Raw genomic sequence first — 21,063 nt, forward strand, 5'->3', positions numbered from 1 at the left:
TAGTTGTAGCATCACAGAGATAATCAGGCAGAATGATTATTTCAGTATTGTGGATGTTACTGGATGAACTTCAGCAATCATCTGACATTAGTGAACAAGATGATGCACATTTTGTACACATTTTTTTTCCCCACTCACCATAGGCAGCATACTATGTAGTGGAATAAGAGTGGACAGTTTGTATCAGATGGATTTTGTACCCTGATGGTACTGATTTTTGCCTGCCAGATGTTGTCTGTCACTTCTTTGCCTTTCTTTCAAGAGTATAATTCATTTTTTCCATTGCTCTCTCTTTGTGGTTTCTTTAGGACATACTCTGCAGGACTTTTGAGAAAAGACAATAATTGCTTGTCCGATCAGTATGGTTCTGTGCATGAGTGTTCTCGGCTCGTTTTCATGCATTCTCTCTCCTGTGTTTACCAGACCCTACATACATCATCAGTCGTGCCTTGTCAGTGCTAAGGTGCTATTAGAAGTACAGTGTCCCTTTCATTTGATTTGACTCTAAGCTTTTTTTTTTTTTTTTCAAAGCAGTCTTCCAGGCATCTTGGACCACGACGGGGCATTGTTGCATCTAGCAGGCTCCTTGAGCTAGATGAAGTTAGGCAGGATTCTGGGAGTATTTCAACACAACAAAACACTCAGCATCTACAGTCACAATGTTATCTGCTCCTCTGCTAACTCATTCCTGCCTGAGCATCCCTCAGACAGGAGTTACAGGACGGCTAACACCAGGGGTATGAAAACCCTGATCCACATACACTAATCTGCAGTCTCTCCTGACACAGAGGTACTGGTTGACCGGCCATTAGATTGAAACTGATTGCCATGATGATGTAGCAATGGAAAGCTGTTAGAATTCACCACTATGAACAAGCATTGATGTACTATTCAACATCCTGTGTCGACGGAGACTCTGTGTATCAATTTGATTCTCAATCTTGGAAAGTTTGGTGATGTAGTCTTGCATTTATCCAGTCCCTCTCATTCAAAATCAAAATGCAGTCAAAGCTTGTATTTTATTGTAACTGGATGTTAAAATGTTAATGTCAACAGTTTGTTACAGAATGTATTTTATTTTAACTGAATGTTAAAACTGATGTTAACACTTTAATCATGCAGTTTTCAGAGCAATACCTAATGTTTTTTTTTGTCCAACAGCATTTATTCATTGACTCAGTATGAGTTATAATAAAAATGATTTATGGTTTTAAAAAGGATATAAATGATTGTACTGTAATTTTATGTAATTTGTTATTGTAACAGTGAGACAAGATTACAATATAATCATATTTTGTTTAATCCAAATTGCATTTAGTACTAATGAACACAAATTAACTGTTCATATAAAAACAAAATTTGACAAAGGAGCTCTAGCATAATTTTGTGTCTCACACATCAAAATGTGCCTCTGAAAAAATTTCTAGGTTAACCGTATTCACATAACTACAACCATTCTGCAGGTGGTTACATCACGTATTGACAAAATTATGAATCCCAGTCTCTACGTAGTGCTGACTGATACCAGAATAAAAATACCAGAGAACACCTCTATAAGGTCACTCCTATGTGAGCCCTCACAGGCTTGTACTACATGGCTTCTGTTTCTGGTCTCAGTGCAACACGCTTGGACACCTGTTTGTAAAATCCAGAAATTGTCTTTCCTTCTTCCTCAGCATCACAAGAAGTATATCACAATTCTCTGTTGATGTTGTCTCTTTTTGAAGAATAAAATTCTATTTTATGCCTATGTATAATTAGGAATTAATAAACTAAAGTTATGTTAATATATTGTTGGAGATTTCATTGACTGAAATATCAATTTCACTGACCTCTACAAAGTTATAAGAACCTCAGATGTTGCAACGTTTCATTGAAAAACCTCGCTTGAGGGCATGTGAGCAGAAGGTCATGACTGCAGACCTATAACTGGCTGCTCTTCAGTGTATAGTCCAATTTAAACAAGCATGTTTTGGAATTCAGCTGCTGGTCTTCGAAATGCTTAAATCTTCTCTCTTACTTCTAATCCATTCCTCAAAAATCAAACTAAAGTAGTACTGGAACAAAATGATAATTTGTTTCTAATTCAGTTGGTTTTTTTTACATAGCGCTTACGTGAAACAAATAACCTTTCAAACCTTTCACTAAGTCCCATGGTTCATAAAAGATGCTTTACTAATGTCTAAATTATAATTGCACTGAAAATATGCTGCATTCGTTACATGGTGTTTTGCATAAAGATTCACTGTGACAGTGCATTTGGGAATAAATCAGTTCTTGTTAAATATTCTTGTCGCTGAAAGCTGCACTTCTGTGATAAAAAGAAAATGAGGTTAATGAGACAGAAAATATCCAAAAGTTAATCAATATGAGCCATGACTGAACTGTTCAAGCAGAAATTTTTGTTAACTTTTTGTGACACATCTATGGAATATGTGCATTCTTGCTGTGTTTACAAGCAGTCCCTTTACTGGTCTAGTTTCATGTTCTTTTTTTTTTTTTCCATAGCATTGTATTATTACTTTCCTTTTTTTCTAGTATTCATCTGTTATGACGTCAGAACGTCCATGACCCTCTTTATTACTCTATATTTGTTATTTCATCTGGTTCACTGTGTCTATTGCATTTACATTCGCATTACTATAGCCATGATTACAATATTTGTTACTTTACTACTATCTAGTGAATATCCCATTGTTCTCTCAGTACATCACTGTTAACCTCTCTGTAAGCAGCCTCATTGCCATCTCTTATGTATTTAAAATTAAATAAATAAATAGATAAATAAATAAATAAAATTGATCAAACTAGAATTTCTTGTAACCTCTGATCATATAGACTGTCTCAAATAAATATCCATTCAGCCTGGAGTGTGACGCACTTAGCAACTAAACATTTCTGGTTTGAATTTAAAGAAAGGCACATTCAGAAGTTTTACATAACAAGACCAATAAACTTAATCTCTTTTGTCATGTTGAAATTAAAATTGGGATGCTTGTCATTCACTCTTGGGATGCTTACAGATAAAATAAGAACAAAAGTAACATCAGTCGCCTTGTTAGCAAATTAAACGGTTGGAATAACCAACTGTATAATAGCAGTTCCAGTCACCGTCATATTACTTCTGCTAATGATGAAGAACCTTGAACAACTGAGAGCACCTCTTGATTTTGTAAAGGGATACATGTTGACTTTTTTTACATTTGTTAATAGAATAGGCAAAGCATAGTTTCCACTAAAAATCGTTACCTCTTTGGCCATTTGGATATTCTTTGGGACTTTGTGATGAAAATAAGCATAGTAACTTCTTTAATGTTATGTTTGTCGACTTCAACAATATGCTCATAAATAAAATTAACAGTGATTGCATGAATAGAGACACTCTGTATCCATCAAATAGTGGTAAACATCAGGGTAAAATCTATCTATATATATTCCTGATACTTAAGATCTTCAACTACAAGCTTGTCACATGTTCCTTGTTACAGTTCAGAACATTGTTTTATAGTCTCATTTCCAACATTATTTTATTCAACATATTTTACTTTTTATTTGATTTGATGAGTTTATGGTTTCTTTATTTGTTTTTACTCTGCAAGAAAAGGACATTAAGATGCATGTTATGGATTACAAACATACATAGCATTGTATTATGGCTGTTGTTGTTGTTGTTGTTGTTATTGTTGTTGTTACTGTTGTTGTTGCTGTTGTTATCAATCTTTTGAGAAGCTTTCACCCCCATCTCCACTCTAGGACTGAAATCTGTTGTGTAAAAAAATCTGTCAAAAATGTGATATGTTTGCCTATGGAGGATAATTTAAACAGGGAGAGTGGGCGGTGTACAGAATATATTTGTATTTATTTTCAGTTGAATTTATCCCGTAATCCTTAGCTTGCCAGTTTCACTCCCACATGCAAACCCAATGACTGAGTCATACATACATATCTATGGCGCCACTGTCTGTCTTCTCCCAATCTGCGCATTTCAGAACAAAAAACTTGAAACTGACAGATCAAGAGGTCAAAACGAATACTGACCTTTAATTTGTTACTGTGCAGCAGTAGCCAGGGAATCATGCCTGGGAAAAGCAGATATCACAAAATCTGAACCTGAAGTGAGAAAGAACCTAGTTACTTGCTTGCAGTCTTTTAGATGTTCTTCAGCTGTGTGCATGTTGAACATTTTTGGTAGTTGTATATACAGGTAATTTTATGTGCTCCTGGCAGTGCAACACATATGTGCATGTGTGTTGGTAGGTTGGCATACCGCTAAACATAAAAATTAATTTCAGGACTGCAAAATACTCAGGACTAAAAACACAGTCTGATAGCAACTATATTTCTACTTAGAGATTAATTGGTTATATATTTCTCCAACAAGACCTGTTATTGATATGCTGATTCTCAAAGAAAAAGTTTTAAGTTGTGCTGTACATACAATGCTTTGTAAAATTGCAATTGCCCCAGAAGTTTGTCTGATTGAAGTGAGTAGTATTAATACTATCCTTAAATATTCTCAAAGAACACAGAGTTATTCTAACCATCCTCTCTCTCTCTCTCTCTCTCTCTCTCTCTCTGTATAAGTATGTGTGTGTGTGTGTGTGTGTGTGTGTGTGTGTGTGTGTGTGTTACACAATGCAAAGTTGCAAAACTCTTATTTCAGTGGAAGAAAGGCAAAGATGCCAGTAACAGACCGTCTTCTGGGTTCTCTCTCATCTGACATCTTGCTTAGAGGAATGAAAAGCAAAGTTAAAGTTGCACAACAGCACTTTGACAACACAAACTTGTAATTTTTTTTGAGCTCTGACTTGTGGCTACGGCTGAAATTATACATGTTACATGCACAGAACAACCCTCCTTCTTTTAAACTGCAATTTGTTTGCTTTTTTAATGCACCAATATTTTTTAAAGGAAACGACTGCCATTTCTACAGTATAAACATTGTATATAATAAACACAGAGTTGACTTTTTCCCCTCGGTTAATTTCTCCCAAGCGTGTTTGCCAAGTAATGTGTGGAAGTACCATTGTCACAATAACACAATGGTATCAAGCATCATTGTGCCTTCACCATTGTTATAAAACCCAAATGGTCTGAATATTATTCATTACAGCTAAATGTATGAGGATTTTGTCATCCCACCTGATATTCATGATATTTTACAATGATGTTTCGCACATCTTTTAAAACAATCAGCCTGGACATTAGTTTACACAAAAGACAATAACTTCACCATCATCATTTACGAGTGAGGACAGAGATTAACATATCTGAATGATACTTGTATAGCCCTTGGTTCAGGCTGAATTACACCACTGCTTCATGTGATGCTGTAATTCAATATGATTAAATTTTATTTGTTCAGCACCTTTAAAACAGCCATTACCACCAAATAGCTTTAAAGATTAATATGCCTGTGACCCTCATAGCAGGCCAAGCCCAGGACCAGGCTGACAGTGGCAAAGAACACATCACCTTACCCATAAGCAGCTAGAGGTATGCTAGCCTTAAGCAGATTAGGAGTTGTAAACCTCAGGACAAAATCGTGGCATCCTCTCATTAAGGTAGCATTTTCTCATTGAACGTTTTACTAATTTAAAAATGCCAAATTTTCAAGAGATATCCCCAGGCTGTGCAAAAGCAGAGCGTAAATATCGTAAACTGTAACTGTACCTATGGCATTGTTTCTCCATTTAGGGACAACGTCTTGTCCAGTACATCTTAGTGTGTGTGTGTGTGTGTGTCTGTGTGTGTGTGTGTGTGTGTGTGTGTGTGTGTGTTTGCGTATGTGTGTGCGACACACTGGTATGAATGGCCATGTACACTACTCCATCGGAAACTCCTCTGATTTGTCGACGTATTACGTACGCAGCTGTATTCCCTTTGCTGGAAGCCCTCTCCCCGGCATTCGCTCTCTCTTCAAACACCACACTGCGCACTGTCCCTATACTGTGAATGTGCTTCACTGTCATCTCTGACGGCGGTTGTTTAAGCAGGTTCTTATGGCGTTTCACTGAGCAAAACTTGGCGTTTTATTTGAAAAGGTGTGCTCCTCCAGCGAATTCACCACAGAGAATTATGTCTTTTTGAAACAATGTTCTGACTTGTGTGACAACGAAAGGCATGCCACTAAACGCACTTTAAGCAGCACCATCGAGTCCAAAACACAGATCATCTCCACAATCAGGATCTACTGCAGAGAGAAAGGATTAATCACCAAACTGAACCATGCTGAACGCACGTGCAGCCCTGTGCACTTTTTCTGTGCTATCTCTTACAGTGGTAGCGGATCTTAAAACACGCAATTGCAGCGATGTCCGGGAGGCTTACATTGCCGCAGGCTTCAGTGTTGTGAATATCCCATTCCAGGAGATATCAGGTAAGAATGAAATACTGGATTTTTTTTGCTTTTTGTCATATTTCTCGTCCCATGTAACGAATATTGATTGCTACTAAAATGGTATAGCGCACCGCGCAGAACTGATGTGTACACTCAGCCACTTGTTTTAATTCTGCTGTGCGGACAAGACTCCGAAACATATGTTTAACCATGGAACTGGAGTAAACGATTGAAATGGACGGATTCGATTATTTAAATAGTCTTTACTTCTTTAAAACATAGTTTCATGAGAAAGACACGTTTTTTTTTCGTTTGTTTGTTTGTTTACCTTCTTTTTTCCCCTAAAGAATATTTTCCATATCTGCGAGTATTTTGTCAGGCCAGTTTAGCGCTGCGTTTGAGATAAGCTGTGAGAAAATTGTTCTGCACATGGTCTGTCAAGGTGTGCTCAGGCTGTTTATCAAAAGGTTCAGTTATCGTGGTGCTTACACGGCCAACAGTTTTACTAAAGCATATGAACTGTCTTCTGGATTTGTAGATGGCACCTTTGAGTTTCCCCCTCAAACCATGCTGCTTTTAAAACTTCATTTTGTTCTACGTTTTTCAAGGGAACTTGCGGTAAAATGACAAAAGTTCAGCTAAAACTACATGATCATTTCTGTGTCGTGGAAGTCAAAGGACACCCATCGTAGCCTGCAAGACTACTGGGGTTACAACTGTCTTTCTCGGTTCTGATGTCTCTTATCTTTGAAAGTCATTCGGTCGAGTACATAAATCATGTTCCAGACTTTGATCAGAACGAAAGTGTGAGTTGTTAAAGTTTAAGACACTTCGTGGCAGCACTGTTCAGACCAAATGAAACGCTATAATAATTTGATCTTTCACAGAGCAGTCTTAGGGTAGTTGTTCATCTTGTGGCCCACGTGTTAAAATCAAATCATGAAACCAGCCCTCACACTTTGAAAATGCTTTTGGTCCAACCATTTCATGACCTGATATAAAATATCCTGATGTGGAGCTTCAAAAGGAGAACATAACTGTGAACTCAGTGAACTCAAAGCTGCATCCTGAGACCTAGGGTTCCATGTCAGTGGTGTCAGCGGCTCTCTCCTGGGTTGAGGGCTCATGGAGACCAACACCTAGACCTGTCTTTAAACCAGACCCTGAAGTTTTGTTTTGCTGGGCTGTCCTGTAAATGGTTCAGAATGAACTGCATCATTACTGCAATAGGAAAGATTGAGCAAACCTCAGGGCTCTGAGCTTTAAAATGCAAAGTCAGTATTGGACCTTGTTACTTCTCTTCGTGAACTGAAATAAAAACCAAGCTTCTTAAGCTCTCTGTTGTCCTGTATTATAACTGGTCGTATATGATTCCCTGTAAACTCTGCACTCATGCAAAACTGTTGTAACTGTTGTTGTATAAAGTGCCTGCACCACAGCCAAATAAAACATTAAAAATATATGTGAACTTTTTTATTTATCTTTGGTGTTAATTCTTTTGAGGCAGGAAATTGGAATGTCTCAAATGTTGATTTTCCATCACTATGTCTAGAATGTCTCAGAGTTCTTCTAGGGTGGAGTGAGTGTGATTTGTAAATACACAGCTACTATTGCACAAAAAGGTAATTACTGCAAATGATCAGTTACTGTGAGATGTTGAGAACCATTTCAGATATAACTGTTTCTGCTGAAATATTACCCTCCCCTTTCTTTAATTTTGTGATAATTACATTGGTTACATGGTGACAGCTGAACTAGGCCATAAATGTCAGAAATGTCTGTTCTAAATGGAAGCACCTACATTACCAAAATGTCGTGTAAAACTTCTTTCGATTTAGTGTCTCTGTCCCTTAACTTTTTTTTATTCACACCTTTCAAGTAGTTGATAGCAGAATACTAGTCTCATAACTAAGCCAGATACTACTGCAATTTCAGTAAGCAGAGAACTGTTATAGTACTCTTTTTTTCATTCACTCCACTTCTTTTACCTGTATGTAATCCAGGTACATGCCTGCTCTGACTTATGTTGAAGCAAAGGTGTGGCCTGCAACATCCATCAGTAAAGTTTCTTGTTCTTATTTTTTCAGAATAACTTATGTTTTAATCCAGAGTTCATCAGAAGGAGCTTTAAACACTCAAAATGTAGGTGAAAGGTCCTGTATTTTTTTTCCAGGAACAGTAATAGTGCTCTAATCATGACAACAGAAAAGGGCCGGGCCAGAGTTTGTGGAAGGGGAGCACAGAGACTGAACACTGCATTTGATCGCACTGCTTTCATACAGAAATCTAACTGATATCATCAGTGTCTGGAGATTCAATAGAGATCAAGTTTATTCTCTAGTAAACGGATTATTCGTATAAAATGGAATAGCGCTGGTTTGGGTTGCAGTAATACAGCATACATTAGTGTTTTTTGGAGTGAGGAAATTAAGGAAATTAGTTCTTATTATTAAACCTAGGCAGCAAAAAAAAATCATACTTTGTTAGCACTTGAAGTACTCATTTTGAATTACTTGAAGTACAAATTTTTAGTTTGACCTCGAAATGGTTTTTATAACATACATTTAATTGAATAATGTAATGACTTCTTATTAAAGTAAGGCAGTTATGTTTGAGAAAAAAATTATATACATGAATGAGCAATTTGCCATTACTATAATAGTTACTCTTTTCCTCGTCACTGCTGGTGGTGAAGGTCTCTGCATTGTTTAAACAAGAGTAGTACCTCTGAATCAGTTAAGTCAAGCTCAATGTCACAGTGACCTGTCATTGCTATTGCCTGGAGAGTTGTTATAAGCCAAGTACTACAGGTTTGGTCTTTAAAGTAATACCTTTGAGCCTGCCCTCTGTATTTTGAAGGAGGACCTTATTGAAGCTGTCAGCGGCAGCAGCGTAGAGGGTTTAAAAACCCTTCTGTGTGCCTGGTAACAGTCATTGCAGCCTCAGCGCCCAGTGTCTGTAGACTGTCAGCAGAGCTAAAAATGCCCAGTGCTTCACAGGCACCACAACAGTCTTGTCTGGCTATTTAAATAAACTGTCTGTGAGTTTGTTACATACCGGCTCCTCTGAGCTTGACTCATCTTTGACCTGATGAAAGTTTAGACCTGTGAGGGCAGAGAGGGCTGGATCCACTGCCTTGGTGTCTCCAGGTCCTATTAACTGCTTTATTGAATTAAGTGCACAGCAGTTTTCACAGAGTGCACAACAGATTAACTAGTGTTAAATTAAGCCTAAGGAAGTAATTTTGCATTATATTAACATTTTTAATGTTCATAAAACCCATGCTCAATAGAGTATGAGAAGCACCGCCCTCTGTAACTGTAACAATGTAAGTGTTTGTGTACTGTAAAATAATTCTGAGATGAACTCAGTTCAACTCCAGGAAATTTTAAACTGGGAAATCAGCACTTGAATATTTGCTGTGTAGTGATGAAGATGTCTCTAAGATCACATGTCCTGGTCAGGCAGCCAATCCTCTAAAACATGATGTCTCAACTGGTCCCTGTAATTTCCCATCCTGCTCTGCCATGTTCACTCTTGGCTGCGGGAAGGTCCAGAAATAACGCTGTTGACATTTTATGATCGTCTTGACTACAAGGTGGGAAGACAAGGAGAGTTATCTCTCCTCTGGCTCAAGTGCACTGTAATAGCCTCTTTAGTAAAACTGGATATTTCTTTGCTGAATATTTGTCTGGTAATATTAGTTCTAGTACTGTGAAACAGTTTCATGTTCAAACATTCTGTGAGCAAACACTATATTCATAAGCTCTTGTAATGTGACATTTTAGAACATTTAAAACTGTTAATCCTATGTGATTCATTGCATGTATGTCCTGTTTTAAGAACTGGTTTGTTCCATGCAGGTTATTGTCAGTGCTGATGTATGCTCATACTTTGGCCTGGAGTTCTGTTTTCAGATTTGTTTGTTTGTTTGTTTGTCTTACAAAAAAGGACAGTGGGATCAGGCCTGCTTTAGGGAGTCTTTAATCTTTGAGTACAGAAAAACATCTAATGGCAAATTTTTCTGGAGACAGAAATGATGTCCAGACAATCCCAGCCTCTGTGCATTTGTCAGAATGTCATGCTGAAAGCGGGCAGACACAAACTCTTTTATCCTCTCAACAACAGAAACCTAAAGACTTTAGAGGAACAGATATTGTTTCCTGATAAATGGAGCTTTGCCTGCAAATGCCACTAATACTAAAGAAAGGAATCAATGGTCAGTAGGAAGGCAGCCCTCTGGGTAAAATGTAAATTTACAAATATCCTCTTTAGACCCCTGAAACACCAAAACATACAACAACACCACAGTCTAATCTAAGATTAATAAAAGGTTTTGGGGGTTTTCTTTCTGTTTGTTTGTGTGCTTGGTGAACAGACACCTTATACCCAGTAACTTCTTCCCTTCCTTCAAACCACTGGGCTTGACCCATGGAGACTCATATTTTCCCCATCGATGGTTGGAACCTATGATCATCTTGGTTCTGAATTCTACAATTAAAAGAATCTTGTAAATAAATTGTATTTCAGAACTGGTATATAATTGGACTACAGGGATTAACACTGAATGAAAAGTAGCTTTCATTAGCACTTGCAGATGAGATAATGTCAGATGATTTAGTTAAAAATTTTTCCTATTAAGATTCAAGTAGCTGGTGTTATCAAAGAGGACTGGGAGCAAACACCAAGTTGTCTTTTTTTTTTTTTTTCAAGTGGATTCCTCTAATATCTTCTCCGTCTTTCTCCACCAATCATATTTATGAATTTTAAAACATGGTGGATGATTAGCTGTCTCAGCAGGCAGTCCCACTGCATGTGGAAATAATGACTATAGCATGAACCTGTCAGACTGTCTAAAAGACCTTGGGAGACATTTCTCAACATATATCATCACACTTTGCCCAAAGCGACCTAGACCACACACTGTTACCCGTATTTCATCAGAGCGCACAGTCGTTTAAAGGTTGTAGGCCTGGTGCATTTGTGTGTTTGAACGTCTGTGGTATTCTGGTGTAAATTAAGTAAATGTGTCATTCTGTATTGTAATACAGTGTCACGGGTCAGATGATTTAGGCTCATGAATAGTCTACGAGGGCTTAATTTTCATTATAATTTAACAGAACAGCATGTCCATTTATGCTTTCGTTTCATAGACCTACCGTGTGAACAGGATTTAGCTAAACGGCATCTCACTCATAGTTTCTGAAATCAGAATCTCAAGGTGGCTGTGAAAGAATTTAAATGTCACATCACAGGAAATCATACAAACTCCCTCCATGTTCATATTCACGTTACACAGTTATGTAAATAATAAAGCAAGTACACACAGTGTCATATACATTTAATCCTAAGTCAATATATTCAGCGTAAGCGATGGAGCATGCCTCACTCAAAAGCATGTCCCGCTCAAAAGCATGTTTTAATAGGGTAGGAAGGAGAGTAGCCTAACACTTTATGTTTTTCCCCCCTAAGTTATGACAAGATAATATTTAGATAGATTATTTTTTTTTGTAATTAGCTCTCATATTTCTGCTGCCATGCACCATAACTTTTGTTTAATTATGAAAAACTAGTGTTGAACCAAAAGTGGTGTAACAAAAATTTTTGCTTTGGCTTTTACACCATTTTCTCACGAGATGTAAATGGTGTCAGTAGACTTTCAACTTTTTTTTTTTTTTGGTCATTTAGCTAAGCCTTTCCACTTATACTATGATGGAAAGGAGACATTCAGGATCACGGATATGGTTCATTTTTGTTACAGGAAGAAATGTTTTTTATTCTTTTGACTTGGCTGGTGATGCATATAAGTTCATATAAGTTTATTGGGTTTGGAAATATAGCTGAAAAGCCCTGGGATAGAGACATTGCACAGCTGGCATGTGAAATGTGAAATGAAAACCAAATAAATATAAGATAGATGTCTGGCATGAAGTTTATTTATGTTTTTTTGTTTCATAGCACTCTGCAAAGAAATTTGTTCCTTTTGTCGTTTCAGATTTATTTGGCAGGGTGACCAAGGGGTCACCATATCTGCTAGAAATTCTCCAATTAAAACATAACCTACAGCTATTGCCAGTAAAATACTTTCTGTTAAGTAAACACTGCTTGTTTTATGGTGTTTATACATGTTACCTGAGGAATACCCTGTTGGCACCAATTAGGTGCTTTTGTTTTGGTCTGTACAAACTCTGGGATTTGCATCTGAATTTGCATGAAATACCAGGTGGTAGCAGTCACAGTGCTGTTGTCTGTGTATGCCTCTTTACCAATGTCGACCTGTCAAAACAGAGCGACATCAAGAAGCCAAGCCCCTCCTCAGATCCCCCTGTGCTGTTTCTGTGTCTATCTTTAGCCAGCGTTCTGTCATTCACTCTTGTCGTCATCGCCTGGCTAGACGAGTGCACATGCAGAAGAAGATGTGCTTTCAGAGAACTCATCTGAAAAACGCAGTCGAGTGTTTGATGTTCCCAAGACAACAAAGGATCCTGGTCACTTCACTAAATCAGAGGTTACTGACTTAGTGGAAAATGTCTAAATGTAAAGGCTTGTGTCAATATGGGAAAGCTAGAGTGTATGAGGGAGGGGGTGTCTGTTTTTGAAAGTGATTTGAAATATATGATACTTTCACTGCAAAATCGCTATTACCCAGAAAATAAATTGTTGTTTCCAATTCTGTCCTCACTTTTGCCAGAATTAACATTCCAGTTAGGTCCATGAGAACAGTAAGACAGAAAAAAATTTGGTCAGCCTTGTTCAAATTTCCTAAAGTCTGAGAGTGCAGATGTTACAGCACAATGATAAGCCAGTCACAGTTGTGAAACTTGACTGTAATTGACAAATGCTGTTTGAAGTCTTGGTGTATCTGTGACAAAGTTGTGCCAGAGGAAAGAAAGAAAGAAAGAAAGAAAGAAAGAAAGAAAGAAAGAAAGAAAGAATATTTTGCTGAGGTAACAATGTAAGGCCTTAGTGTAGGGGAGACAAAGTTAATGATCAAATGAAGTTGAAGACCCCCCCCCCCCGCCACTACTCCTGTGCCATGTGCCATGTTCCACTTACCAGGTTCATGCAGCTTAATGTAAATGACTTAGATATCCCCATAGCTGACAACCATATCGGATTCCTATATTAAATATAAACAACAGTGTTTTTCAATACTGAACCTTATGCCACTGCAAGATTAAAGTTCCATTTATTATGTGTCATTGTCAGTTTCCTGAACTTTTGGAAACGTGAACTATTCTTTGCTTGGCCTCACACAAGATTGTATGCAGCAAAAGTATTAACAAGTCACGAAAGTACATTCTTTCTCCTGACACTGCCAAGACATTATGAAATAACAGGGCAAAAAATAACTCTCTGAATCCTTCTCTCCCTCTTCTCTATGTCTGCCCTGAGTTATGTGTATCACAATGTGTCTGAAGATGCTACTTGGCATTACTATTCTTTTAAAAGCTCTCCCAGAACAGCTATGTCAAGTAGTTTGTACTGTGATCAGCAATTCAACAGTGCAAGACTGACTTTAGCCATAAAGATTTTTGCTGTCATGCAGCAAAATAATGACTATCATGAAGTTTCCTAAGGTCTTTCAACAGAGAGATACAACACACAGAGATGTTTCCAAAGCCACATAACTTACCTCTCATGTCAATAACCATGCAAGGGATATCTGGCAATGCATCATTTTATATGACTCATTTTGTGCCTAAAAATCAATAAAGACACTTGTGAATAAAAAGTGTTAATTTGCTGGGATTGAACAGATTGAATATGAAATTAAAAGGCAACATCTGAAGCCTGAGTCAGACTGATTTAATGAAGGGCAATGTACCATAATTCATATAAATAATACGTCGGGTTATTTGCATAAACACAGCTGGAAAAAAAGCACACCCAAAAGTCTAGCGGTACTGTAAAATCTTTGGCTTAACACCCATGTGAGTAGTCCTCTTCTCTTTTTATCGGTTCACAAGTTGACAAAGTGAGAAACACAAGTTGGAGACGAGAATAGTAATGGTGTTTTTCATGCAGAGTGCGACTGTGAAAAAACCACAAACCTGCTGTGTTTTTACACTGAAGAGTAATGGAATGTTTTGTCCACAGTCTGAATATATATTGTTTTTTTAATTTTGGGGTTTTTTTTTTTGTTTGAAAACCTTTAATGTTTTCATTTGAATCCCTCTCACATTTTCAGAGATTTTTTTTAACTGAATTAGTATCTGCAGTAAAGTGATAGTAGTTTTAATTTGATATGCAAAAGAAAAACAAAATAAAGGTTTATCCAGTCATTCTGAATGACTTTGCTCCCTAAGTTTGACAAAATATGCCAAAGCTGATTGAGGACAAGTTTCATCGTTGTTTTTGGCCAACAAAGATGGAGTATTTTAAACATTTTTGGAAAGGAGGGAGCCAAGGGACCTAGCAGATGGCATGGCACATATGCTCCGTACCACTTTGGCCAGGTACTGTACACCGTTCTTCTGAGAGCTGGCCTACCTCATCTGGCACTGAAACATCATCTGGGTACCCTCTATTAGCTCAACTGGCTCATTGCCCCAGTTTACCTCCCATTCAATCACATTTACACTTCTTAATGGCTGCATTTTTCTGGCCAAATATAAACAGAACTCTAGACTTTTGACTCATAACGCTCTTGTCTAAAGTAATTTTTTTTTCTTAAATGTGAAATACCGGTATTATTGTCACAGACGTGTTGTTGAACATTATTATAATTATAATTAGGGGGACAACAGAGCCACTGTCAGTATCACTCTACCCTGGCCTCTGTTTGTGCAGGCAATAAACAACAGTGTGTTTATGTCATCTGTCATATAGAGTTTAGAAACATATTTCTACTATTGATCCACTTACTGAACTGCTACAAAGCTACAAAGTGGCATGAGAAGTAGTTTCCATCTGTTATCAAAGTAGCACTTGATACAGTGGACTTCCACACCACATGACCTGTCCTGTCTTTCATCTTCATTTCAACTGTTATCTTCTACAGCAGTCTTCCTATTATCACAACAACTATCTGAATATGTTACACAATTTAAAGATAGGTGAGGACCTTTAAATATATATATCTATATGAATATGAAAATCAAGGCATGCCAGAAAAAACATTTCACACATGTTCACTATCTGTGATTCCATTTAATTTCACTGAACTGAACAAATGGTAATGTCTGAAACTATCATTTCTGCTTAAGTAGTGGTAATAACTTTGTCAGTTTAATCGTTTGGAAAAGTGCTCTTGATACTGGAGTACATAATTACCTTAAAACATTAAAATGTAGTAGCATACTGTCTTGATACAGGTATGCATGATAAACCTAATACAAGGTTTATGGACTCTCAGAATGTCTCTCTCTCTCTCTCTCTCTCTCTCTCTCTCTCTCTCTCTCTCTCTCTCTCTCTCTCTCTCTCTCTCTCTTTCTCTGTCTGCCTGTCTGTCTGTCTATCTATCTATCTGTGCCTAGCCTTAGGGATAACTGATGACTTTTCAAAGTACTTGTTATAGTCTAGTAGAGAGTGTATTCTTGGTCTTGGCTGTTTTTGCATCTCACAGCTTCTCCAACTCTTCAGCAGTCATGCCAGAATCAATATGCACAAACACTGTGGGTACCCATTAAAAGGGCCATCACTTATATTCATTCTTTAATGCAAATCAGGGAGAAAATGCTCTGCTGTGCATCCTAAGTAAAGTAAGAGGAGTGGTGTGTGTGTGTGTGTGTGTGTGTGATATATATATATATATATATATATATATATATATATGCTTTTTGTATTAGACTTGGAAAAAGATTCCTCTACTGAGATAATTGGAGAGATATTATGATCTGTGGGTGAAGATTGACAGTCTAGCTGATTACAGAATGCGATGATCATTTAACTAATGCAGCTGTTGCTATAACACTGAATCCATGAACGTAACTGGCTGGCACTGCCTGTTTAATTGACATATTTCTGCATCACTCTTTTTTGTGCATTGCTGTGTCTTTGTGCATTTCTTTTCCCTGAGCATGTCTATGCCTTTGTCTGTAAGCACAACAATATCTTTGCGTCATTACATTAAAGAACTGCTCTATAATTTTGTCAGTTTCACTTTTTTCTAGGCAGAATAATTTATTTTCAGCAATAGATCAATTATTCACAACAGTTTAGACTGGATGCTGTTGTAGTGTTACTGGAGAGAAGGGAAGCTTGATTTTGGGGCATGCCTTTTCATTTTAATTCTGTAGTTCTCTTGGTATGGGTGGACTGGCAAGGAACAAGGATATTATCAGTATTGGCAGGCAATGATAAAGAGAGGGAGAGAGAGAGAGAGAGAGAGAGAGAGAGAGAGAGAGATAGACAGACAGACAGACAGACAGAGACAGAGACAAAGAGAGACAGAGAGAAGGTTGAGCTAAAACTAATACAGCCTATGGGCTCATAAATCCTTTAGGCAAATCCTCTGGCTGTTTAACTATGCTTTACAGTCACTGGCTATGAAGTCTGTGCTAGTTCTACCTCTTACCAAGCTGCTAATAATTGCAAATGGGATTTTTTATTTTGAAATCTATGCTGTAAAATAAAAAATACAAAGTATAAAATTTAAAGAATCATAACATGTAAGTGCTTAAAATATAAAGTAAAATGAAACAAGGAATGAATAAATAAATGCATTAAGGAATAAACCATCCAACCAATAAGTAAGTACACAAGGCACATTTTCCTGTGTCTGTATAGTGTATTATTAACTGCAAGCTCTCCCATGTTTTTTCTTAAGATGAAATATTGCCGCAATTAATGCCCCTAGTGGACAATCCTGATGCTGTAATGACATTCGTGTCATTATTCATGCTGTAAAAATGTTTCATGTCTGTCGAGAGAGGGTGGTGTTCTGACACTCAACATCACTGTGACCCTCACAATTACTGAGTCATTTACCTCAGTCACGTCATCCAATAAAATGGCCACCATTTAGACAAAGCCTTTATGATCTAGCAATACTGCAGAATGTATTGGTTGTATTTGTTCACATCTTGTTCTAGTGTAAAAACATATCAGAATTATTAGAGTTGGTATTGATGTTATGGACGTGTAAACAAGTTGCTGTGAATGGAGGTGTTTCCCCTCTCTTTCAGTGTAAACTGAAATCGTATTTTATATGCCCTTGAGTACAGTTATTAGCCCAATGAAACTCTGCTTGGATTTGATGCAGGAACACACATGTCCCCACTCAGTCACTTTCCTGGCTGTCTAGCTTTTAACCTTGGCAATAAAGGACATAGTGTTTGCCCCAGCAAGCTCCCCTGAAAGTTGCTCCAAGGATGTTAATCTATGACAGACTGGTTTTGAAGACATGTATCCTGTGCTGGTGAGACTGCTGTCTTTATTTATGGGTATGTGTGTATGTCATCAAAGGATAGCTCTGTGTGTGTGTGTGTGTGTGTGTGTGTGTGTGTGTGTGTGTGTGTGTGTGTGTTTGGGTACGTGCATGTGTGCATGTGTGTGTGATAGTTGCTGGAGAACTGCTTGCAGACTAGAACCAGCCTAAGGTGCCCGTGTGCTGTGTGTGTAGTTGCTGTTTCTGCGCGGCCACTGGGAGGGTCACAGTCCTTGGATCCGGCGAATGGGCCATGACAGAGATGAATGTTGTGTTATCTGAGCTTGGAGACCAGATCAGGTGAAACTGTGCTTATTCCAAGAAAAGCATGTTAGTTTGTATCTACAACCACCCCAGCAAATGATCAGTTTAGTGGTAGTTCTGTTTTGCTATTACAGTAAGAGATATATTGTGGCATCAGCAGCATTTCCTATTACAGGTTGTCCTCGACTTCCACGAAATTTGTCCGAAAGCACCAAAGATACCAGGACAATCGGCAAGACCATTAACAGTCTTAATAAGCTTTCTGTTCTACTACACTTCAGGGGCAGTGCATGAAGCGTAATTTCTCATTCAGCAGGTCGAAAAGCGCATACCGTTCCTAAGCATTTCTCTTGCTGGACAGTTTCGATTTTTGGTGTTGCTGCGGAGAAAATGGAGAGGCATTCATGCAGAAGTGAAAGAGATCAAGAGTTGTCTATGCTATATATAAAGGATATGCATATCAATTCTGTGTACTTGAAATTAGGTAGTATATCTTTGGTAATGTCAAAAGTTTTTTGAGTGACAGGATTCAAGCTGTAATGTAGTTTCCACTTATCTTTGCATGAATATTTTAGGGCTTATAATTTTGTGTGAGTGAAAGACATTTCTAGTACTATTCTAAGTCACCTCCTGTCACACACTGGACCTTCTCAGCTCTGGAGAAACAAAAGTTCTGTTCCATTTGAAGGGAAATTTAATCTTGGCCCCAAAAAAGTTGGTGTTAACTGCCATCCAAAGTGATCTTGCTTCAGGGAGAAGTTGGTGTTCTAGCAAGAAGCATAAAGTTTGCTTAGCCTAGCAAAAACAGATTCTGCCTGAAGCTATGTATTTTCTTACCCTAAAGGCGAGTCAAGAGAGGAATGATGTGTGAAGAATTATTGTGAATTTCCTCTGTAGAGAATAAAGTTTTAGTAAAATCATAAAGTTGAATTTGCCGAGATGCCTTTTTAAGAATGGTTATGGCAACTATCAAATTAATGTTAAAGCTCCTGGGCCCCAACTACACAGATAAATAAATAAATAAATAAATAAAAATTCACCTTGAGACAGAGGAGCTGTCCTTACACACCGTATGAAACCTGACATGCATTCTTGCTCAGTGTTGGTCAAGTCCTCTCTGTTTGTGTGTTTGACACAGGGGATGGGAATATTGATTGCTCCTGTAAGGAGCTCCGATTCCATCGATTGGATTTTTGTACGTGTGGGCATGCATGATTAGCAAAGTTGGTTTCTGGTCTTGAAATGCTCATTTGGCCTCCAGGACGCTTTGGTTGTGTTTCTTCAGTTGAATGATAAGATGGATTTTACATTAATATTGTACTTTGTGTTCTCCAGGACAAATCTTCCCTGTCAGATTTGTATTGATGTTTTCTAAGTGATGGAAATGGTACAGGTCATTGTGACACTGACCCCATTAGCACAAAATGTTTGGCCAGATCAGACTGCAGCAAAGGGAATGTGAGAGAGACCTACCTTTTAAAAACTCTGCCTTTCTCTTGCTGCAACGCTTTAGGATGTTATTATTTTCTTTTGAATCTGTTCTTTTTCAAATTTAATTTCTTTCTAGTTTTATCAATTTGTTGTCTTTTTACTAACCGAAGGGCATCTGAAATGTAACCAGAAAGAGATAGCAGGATATAGGTTTTTATGAGCAATGATGCACATTTTTAATTAAAAGGTGCGTGACTTGTTCCAGGAATTTCTGCATACAGCGTGTGTGTTTAACAGCCTCATTGATTTGCCTGTTATTTTTAAATGTTCTGAATGTACACTTTACTTCGGATAAACCTTATAAAGTATTTCTCAGCTGTTGTTCCATTACTTCATACATTTACACTGCATTCTGTTCTTATCTGAAGAAGTACCATTTTCTTTCTTCATTTATTTATTTTCTGTCAGAGGTTGCATGCCAGAGTAACCTTGCCAAGGGCGCATTGACAGAAAATTGTGCTTTAACACATAAATCACCAGTAACCAAGCTGTTTCCATCTTAACTAAGCCACTATTCATACCTCATATTTTTACAAATGTATTGTCCTGACTTCCTTAGATGTGATTTCTTTCCAGGAGAACATCTCCGTATCTGCTCCCAGGAAAAGACCTGCTGTAATACTGAAATGGAAGACAACTTCAGTCAGCGGAGTAAAAGAGAATTTGAAAAACTGATTGACGATACAAGTGAAGAATTACGAGACACCTTTGTATCCAGGCATAAAAGATTTGATGGTAAGATTTCCTGCTTCTATCTCTTTTCTTGTTGAATTTGTGTTGTAACTATACAAAAATTCAGTTGAACTTTAGACCTGTATTTATGCTAAATCTTCTTACAAACTGAGTCACAGTCTAGTACACTTTGTTTATCTGCACAGTTCTATGGTTTAGAGAGTAAGCATGTGGGGTATATTAAATGAAAATGAGATTTGCCATTTGCCCTCAAAATATTGCAGCATATATAATGGGTTTTCACAGTTCACAGCCTTAGTTTGAACTTGAATATGTGGTGTCCCCAGAGTTCCACACGTCTTTTCACTGTATTATCCTACATGGACATTATGAAGTTTGTGATCTAGCCCAGAGTGGAGTGGAAAATCTCATTTTAACCTTGGGGTGATTTCAGTGAAGGATTATGGAATCGATGAGATCCTGTTTGAGAATGTTATGGATAGATGTATGACTGGAAATTATGCTGTTCCTATTAGACGATTTCTGATGCATATTTTATACTAAGCCCTTTTGGTTCAGTAGTACACAAAAATTAATAACACTGATGATCTCAGTTAGGGAAATTCTGCTGCTATTAGCACAACACCTCTTTAGACATGGTAATGATCAAAAGCTAATTTTATGCACTTATTGCTCCATCTTTAATCAGCTAATCATTAAGAAACTGTGAGAGTGTGTGTGCACGCAGAAATGCTGTGTGAGTGTTAGAAAATACAAAATAAGAATTTGATGTAGAGTCTTGAATCATGAGCATTTGAAGCTTGTGGAAATTGCTCATCTCAAATAGAATTACAGTGGTGAGGTCCCAAAGCAATATGCAGTTATCACAGCTGATGATCCTCTAAAATATACATTCATAAATCAG

At 37.5% G+C, this 21,063-nt stretch overlaps 1 protein-coding gene across 1 annotated transcript in view; it reads left to right on the forward strand.

Annotated features, from left to right (window-relative positions):
* Positions 1–6,228: 6,228 nt before the first annotated feature.
* The window catches only part of LOC115823491 (glypican-6-like), a 57,328-nt gene continuing 42,493 nt past the window's right edge, over positions 6,229–21,063 (forward strand). Inside the window, exons 1-2 of the mRNA XM_030787544.1 lie at positions 6,229–6,379; positions 20,043–20,201. Coding sequence (XP_030643404.1) covers positions 6,229–6,379; positions 20,043–20,201 — 310 coding nt within the window. The remainder of the gene's footprint in view (positions 6,380–20,042; positions 20,202–21,063) is intronic.

The sequence above is a fragment of the Chanos chanos genome, chromosome 10, assembly GCF_902362185.1.
Source record: "Chanos chanos chromosome 10, fChaCha1.1, whole genome shotgun sequence".
NCBI lineage: Eukaryota > Metazoa > Chordata > Actinopteri > Gonorynchiformes > Chanidae > Chanos > Chanos chanos.